Consider the following 7,358-nt stretch of genomic DNA (forward strand, 5'->3'; position numbering starts at 1 on the left):
GAAAAACAAACAAAAAACAGCTGACAACTCAAAAACGTTAACTTTAGTTTTATTCACACATTTTGCTTTTTACAATTGAAATCTGCATATTCTGTACATTCAGCTGTTAATGGTGTGGAAGACTTACAACCATTTGATAGCCACATAAGACATGTATGAAGTGTTTCCCTGACTGTGACAACCAAAGTCTGCTGAGGAATTGCTTGGAGAAGGCAGTCGATTGACTTATTCACACACAATACAAAACTGCTGCTGCAAAATGGCATTGTATCAAATCCAGAAATATCCAGAAATATGGACAGCGTGTTACATGAAACAGAACTGAAACATGGTGGGGAATATTCTGACACAATGAATGCCGATAACCACTTTTTCCTAACCTATTTGTTTTCACTCAAAAATTAAAATACTGCATTATTAAAAGTTATAAGTGAGTCAACAGGGAAGGAGCTGCATCTAGAATTTTAGTATTCAGAATGTATCATTAAAAGAATTAGCAGCAATAGTCAAGTCAATTGGATTAAAGTAAAATTACCTCTGGTCTTCAAAAACCCAGGCCAGAAGTAAAATTTCAAAACTCACATCCTTAGTGAAAACAAAATCTACAAACACTCCTGGTTTTGTTATAGTTCCATTTCAGCTGTGGCTGCTTTTATAGGATACAGCCTACAAAAGTGTGTCATTCAGAAAACTGAGGGCTACTGGGCATCAACTGAACCTGTGCACCAAAAGAGATACGAGCCAAACCAATTCAAGAGATCTCAAATGAGTGACAAAAGTAGTACATACCAGAATTAATCTCAGGAAAGTTGAGAGAATGTGTAACCTTCCAAATCTATAGTGATTGACGACTAATTTCATAACCAACTGCTGACTGACTGGACGGAAATGGTGACTAAACATTGCCAGACTTTACAATGGCGCCATTAAACGAATATCAATGCAGTATTCAATGAATTAAGGCCCCTAAACTGTGTGATAACTCTGTTCTTACAGGTTCATTGTATGTCACCTCGAGTGAGATGCTCTGATAAATTCTCGGTTACAATCTGTGAAGCATGTCAGAATGTGTGCTGTAAATGAAGAAGATATGTTCAAGCAGAGATACGTCATCCTCTTACATCAAGTTTTAAAATACAGCTTCAGGTCTAAAGCTGCAAGGAAAAAAAACTGGTGAAAAAGTGGGGCTTGGACAGTGTGTAGTGTATTCTATGTCATTTCATGCTGTATTGTGATTGGTTGGTATGTCAAAGCAGCAGTCATCTTGTGAGAATTTGGTTCTCTTTCCTTAATCCGCTGTCAGTAAATGTGTTTTACGGTGAAATACAGGTTCACTTTCTTTGCATTAAAGGTATCTAGTGAAGTTTTTGACCTCTAGTAGCGCTATGGAGTCTTTTTTTTTTTTTAGAAGTGTTAGAAATGGGCCCTCCAACACAAATGGAAGCACACAGGAGCAATACAAAAAATCTTCCACATTACTCCACTGAATACCATGTGGCAGTAATGCAAAAGAAATGTAGGAATGTAACCCTAACCCAACAAAGGTAAAGAACACAGCTTGTAAACAGGGATCTAAACTGTGTGGTTCAAACTTTCAGGAAAATCATCTTTGCAAATATTGTCCAGGAGTAAAGTGGCCTTTAGGTATACAAAGGACACAGTGTCCTTTACATTAAGGGAAAGAAGGCTGTATTTTATGAGGGGTGTATGTTATGAAATTAATTGAAAACTAATAGTGATCAATTAAATACATTTACTTTTGAATTAAAATATAATATAATGGGAATTAACTTGTAATATAAAACTGTTAGCGATGAAATAGCATACAAAAACTCTAGTGTGGGGCTCGCTCATAACTTGAGAAGGACTGTGGAGACAAAGAAACAAGGCAAAGATAGTCGTGCCCAAGTCTCACTGATGGGAGTGGTGCTTGATTGACAGGTTAAATGCAGCACTGTATCAAAATGTGCACAGAATGAAGTTATGATTGCAGTATATCAACTTTAAGGTGCACTATGTAGTTTCAGGGAGAAAAAAAGTTAATATTTACAATATTAATAACAAAGTAAGAAACTGTTATTTGAAATATTTCGATATAAACAAGTTGTTCTTGAGGGGAATAAGGTCCCAAGAACAGTTACGCTAGAAAGGTAGCTACTTAGAAGGGTCCTGCTCACCTAAACAAAGTAAACAGTATACATTGTATTGTAGTTTGAGTAGTTTGTTTATTCAGTCATGAAAAAAGTGAAGATTCTCATGTTCTCTTAAAATGTTTTCCTCAAAAAAATATGGTGCACCTGTAAATGATACAATAGTATTTTAAAATTAAATACAATAAATTAATGAGTAATAGTTTTATATTAAAACTGACATTTCATTAAATTTCCATGCTTTGAAACATTAAAATTAAATATATTTAATTGATGAGTAATGGTTTTATGTTAAAAACTAAACTGTATTTAATTTCGCATTAATTATATTTTTAATTTAATAATTACATTTCTTTACTTGATCATTATTGATTTTCAATTAATTTTTATAACATCCACCCCTCTTACTGTCCTGCTCAAAAGTTTACATACACTTGTAAAGAACATGTTCACCATGACAGTCTTCAGTTCCAATGATTTCTACAGCTCTCATTTCTCTGTGATGAATGAGAGGAACACAAACTACTTTGTCACAAAAACATTCATGAAGTTTGGTTCAGTAATTAATTTATTATAGGTCTTCTGAAAATGTGACCAAATCTGCTGGGTCAAAAATAAACGTACAGCAACTTGAACAATCAATTTTTGTGATAATAGAAAGTTGTGTGAATCAAATGTTCTTTGTAGCATGGCCTCTTAACTTCTTCTGAGTTATTCTGATTGATAGCTGGTGACTTTTCTGGGCCAATTTTAAAAGCACTTGTTTGATACAGCCGTTAGACTCAGCCACAAACACTACAATGGGAAAGTCTAAAGAGCTCAGCATTGAACTGAAAGAGCACATAATTGATTTGAACAAGTCAGGAAAGTCACTTGGAGCCATTTCAAAGCAGTTACAGGTCCCAAGATCAACTGTACAAACAACTGTAAGTATAAAGTGCAAGTGCATAAAGTTGTGTCACTGCCACGATCAGGAAGAAAACACAAACTATCACCTGCTGCTGAGAGAAAACTGGTCTGATGGTCAAGAGTCAACCAAAAAACACCAAAAAGCAAGTCTGCAATGAATTAGAAGCTGCTGGAAGACAGGTGTCAGTGTCCACAGTCAAGTGTGTTTTACATCAACATGAGCTGAGAGGCTGCTGTGGAAGAAAGAAGCTCTTGATCCAGACAAGACACCTTAAAGCTGGACTGAAGTTTGCTGCTGATCACATGGACAAAGAAAAAACCTTCAGGAGGAAAACTCTGTGGTCAGATGAAACAAAAACTGATTTGTTTAGTCACAATGAGCAGCAATATGTTTGGAGGAAAGAAGGTGAGGCCTTTAACTCCAAGAACACCAAACCTACTGTCATGCATGGTGCTGATAGTATTATGCTGTGAGGCTGTTTTACTGTCAGTAGATCTGCTGCTCTACAGAAAGTAAATGGAATAATGAAGAAGGAGGATTATCTCCGAATTCTTCAGGAAAACCTAAAATCATCAGCAGAAGATTGGCTCTTGGGTGCAGTTGGGTGTTCCAACAGGTTAATGATCCAAACACACATCAGAAGTGGTAAAGGAACGGATCAATCAGGCTAGAATTGAGGTTTTGGACCGGTCTTCTCAAATTCCTGACTTGAACCCCATCGAGAACATGTCGACTGTGCTGAAGAAACAAGTCCGTGCCAAGAAGCTCACAAATTTAGATGAACTTCACTGATTCTGTCAAGAGGAGTGGTAATAAATTCAGTCAGAGGACGACCAGAAGATTGTGGATGGATATCAAAGGCTTCAGAAGACCCATAATAAACTCAAAACTGCCATGATAAACACACTTAATAACTGTAGCATCTGGAGGAGCTTTTGACCTAGAACAGGTACTGTCAATCTGTTACTGTATTCAGTTTTGAAAGGCAGACTTTGATGGATGAAGCGAGCACAGGAGTGTAACTTTAGGGTTGTAGTTTTATTATATATATATATATATATATATATATAATATATAACATATATATATATATATATAAATATATATATATATATATATAATATATAACATATATATATATATATATAAATATATATATATATATAAATATATATATATATATATATATATATATATATATATATATATATATATATATATATATATAATATATAACATATATATATATATAATATATAACATATACTTATATAAAATCTATTCAATGCAACTCCCCTTACCTCTACACTCACTTTCCATTTTCCCATGTTGACCTACTCGCTGCTTGTAGTCTTGCTTTAAATCTATTCTAATCTTCAAACTGATTTCTCTTGGCTTACCTGCATAGAGCAGTTTGCATTTCCAAATTTGCACTTTGCACAAAATGTCCTGATACAAGGCAACATGCAAATTTAAATATGAAAATGACGCTGACATGCTAATGCAGGTGAACATTGTCAGAATGGATTTATGAACACAACATTTGAGGAAAAACAACTTTAGGTGCCACATAATTTCACTACGCATTTAAAACGCATGCAGAGACAGAGAAAGGAATATTATCTGTGGCATGGGCATCATTTAAACTCCAAATTCTACATTTAAATCCAAATTGTCAAAATGAAAGATTCACAGTATAATCTGCACAACAGAGTTACCTGCAAAAGATGATGAATTTTAAGAAAGCACCCAGCATTTCTGCCATAAAAATCAAAGAACACTTGATTCCAAATTATCCTTGTACAAGAGTCTTTAAACTCAGACACACACAAAAAAAGAAATACTCGAGTCACACCAAACTGATCACAATACTTTCCAAACTTTAAATACAATAAGAATACCAGAGATCATTGCTTAAATAAATTCTACAAAAATATCTGTTGTACATGTAACATATTAACATTGACTGCAGCTTCTAGTGATTGTGTGTCAGTGTTACCCAAAACAGACCTGATTATTCATTTGTACATGAACAACTGCTTTAGTGAGTAAATTTGGTGCTTTCGAACAAAATTCCATCACAGTGCACTCACTCCAAACTAAAACGTATAGTGTAAAAAGTAAGTTCACTAATGCTTTCACTGTTCGACGGGCAGTTTCAGAATTATCTTAGAATTATACTTAAGTTCCCAAATCAACTCAAAGCATTTATTAATTAACATGTTTTGGTGTGTAAATGATTCATAATTATCTAGTTTTGGAATCCTCCTTTAACTATCAATTATCTGGCTTTTGGCCAATCAGGTGGCTTTCTGGCACGTCAAAAATGATGGTTGTTTGTCAGTTATAAACTGTTGTGAGTTTATTTCAATATTACAGCAGAAAGTACTTGCTGTGCTGTGACAGATATACTCCAAAACATACTGTCCACATCTCCCTGCCATTTGTAGCTCCATATTTTGTGTCTTCTTTTACTTTCTGTTCAAAGCAGATTTACACAAAGTAACACTGCTTTTCTCTTTTAACAGCAAATTAATTGAGGTCATATCCAGATTGCTGATTGGTCGACTGTTTTCATAAACTATTGTCAATAGCCGTCAATGGAAACAACAGACAAAAAGGAGATGTGGGTGGTGATTGAGATTTACACTCACAACAGGGTGATAAAACAAAATCAGTGAATGTATCATGTAGAAGTTTTTAAAGCTATAATTATCCATGCAGCTCAACACCGATTCTGGGTCAGGGAGAAAATCGTCATCAATCACTGCACCAAGGTTCTACGGCTCAGAAAAAAAAAAAAAAAAAAAAAAAAAAAAAGGGATGGGGCTTGATTGGCAAGTACGCACTTGATGAAAATCTGACTCAGCAAAGATAACATCATACACATTTATACAATAACAACATACATGGTAATAATGCACACTGTAGTAGCGACGCTATCTGCAGTCAAATAAGGTTTTCTTTTTCCCACAAAAACAATCGTTCCTCACATGAGGTGGATCCATTTCCACTCCTCAGCCACTGTTCTAACCATAAAAAGGCTAAAATGGAGAACAGGAGCTGAAAAATCTACTTTTACTGTGTTGAACTGAATGAACAAATGGACTAACTATCCTTCAGTGTGTAAAGAACAGTCCTATGGACATTTCTTCCAGACAAGGAGCAGAGTGATTGCATAGTCTTCACAAATGATAGCAGAGTTTTAAGTTGCCTTCTTCGCTTCTGTTGTTGCCTTCACACATTGTCAAACTTGTGTTTTAAATAGTCTTTCATAACCTTTGCAATCGGTAGTTGCTCCAAGAATTTCAAGCTTTGAAGGCCAATGCAGTGACGAATTTTTATTCGACACAGGTCTTGTAGAGTCCGCGGTTGTCCTGAAAGAAGAGGAACATAAACATTTATTACACAGTGGAATAAGACCTGGTAGCATGCTCATTACTACATCCTGACCAAACAGCAACCTCCAGAGCTGAAAATGAAGCCAATGCTGAAGTACCAAAAACTGCAGTTCCTCGAAATGCCACTTGAGGCTGGCACAATAAGCAAGTCGATCCCTGAAGGAGCAAATGATAAAGTGAAATGTTTACAAGAAAAATTTAAATAGATTTATGTTTGATACTAACATCTTCGCTTTGGCTCATCGTCATATGCATCACTGGCTACATCATCAGGGTGATTAGTTGGAAGGCTGGCCCAGGAAAACAGCAGTCGATAAACGTAAATTTAGCTCAATTTGGCCAAAGACTTACTTGATAGTTATTTTGAAGAGATTCCCCGAAACCCAATGGCTTACACTTTCAAGGCAGTGAGGAAAAGAGAGAAAGAGTAGGGTTCAAACTCTAGTTAGTTAGAAGACCAGCCATCGGTTCCCCGAGGAGCATATAGATGTTTCTCCTTTCATACGGCCTGTTCGCTGCGGCATTACAATGGTGACGCCGCAGCGGTACAAGGGGGGGGGCTGCACTTGATAACTGTAGACGCTAGGTGGCAGCATAGTGCTTGAATCCTGATGATTCCTCGTTTGACCACAATGTGCTCAGCAATGGCAGAGTGGCGCCATCCGTATTTCGGCTGGTTGACTCCACAGGAAGCGGATGTATATAGTCAAATGCTACGTCAATGGTCAATGTCAGTCAGTCAAGGCTATGTTAATATGACTGCTTCGGCTGATATTCGACTTTAACAGTTAAATAAACTCAAGATGTATAACTACATATTTTTCAGTTGGCATTGCGTATACCCACTTCTCAATCCCCTCTGGTGCGCATCTTCGTTACATTGTTTGAGGGATCCAT

The 7,358-nt window shown here is 36.1% G+C and overlaps 1 protein-coding gene across 1 annotated transcript in view; it reads right to left on the reverse strand.

The window, feature by feature from the left end:
- Positions 1-4,562: 4,562 nt before the first annotated feature.
- The window catches only part of asb7 (ankyrin repeat and SOCS box containing 7), a 13,080-nt gene continuing 10,284 nt past the window's right edge, over positions 4,563-7,358 (reverse strand). Inside the window, exon 5 of the mRNA XM_084355897.1 lies at positions 4,563-6,437. Within this exon, the coding sequence (XP_084212023.1) occupies positions 6,298-6,437 (140 nt within the window). The 3' untranslated portion in view covers positions 4,563-6,297. The remainder of the gene's footprint in view (positions 6,438-7,358) is intronic.

The sequence above is a fragment of the Pagrus pagrus genome (assembly GCF_965226575.1).
Source record: "Pagrus pagrus genome assembly, chromosome: 1".
NCBI classification, from domain to species: domain Eukaryota; kingdom Metazoa; phylum Chordata; class Actinopteri; order Spariformes; family Sparidae; genus Pagrus; species Pagrus pagrus.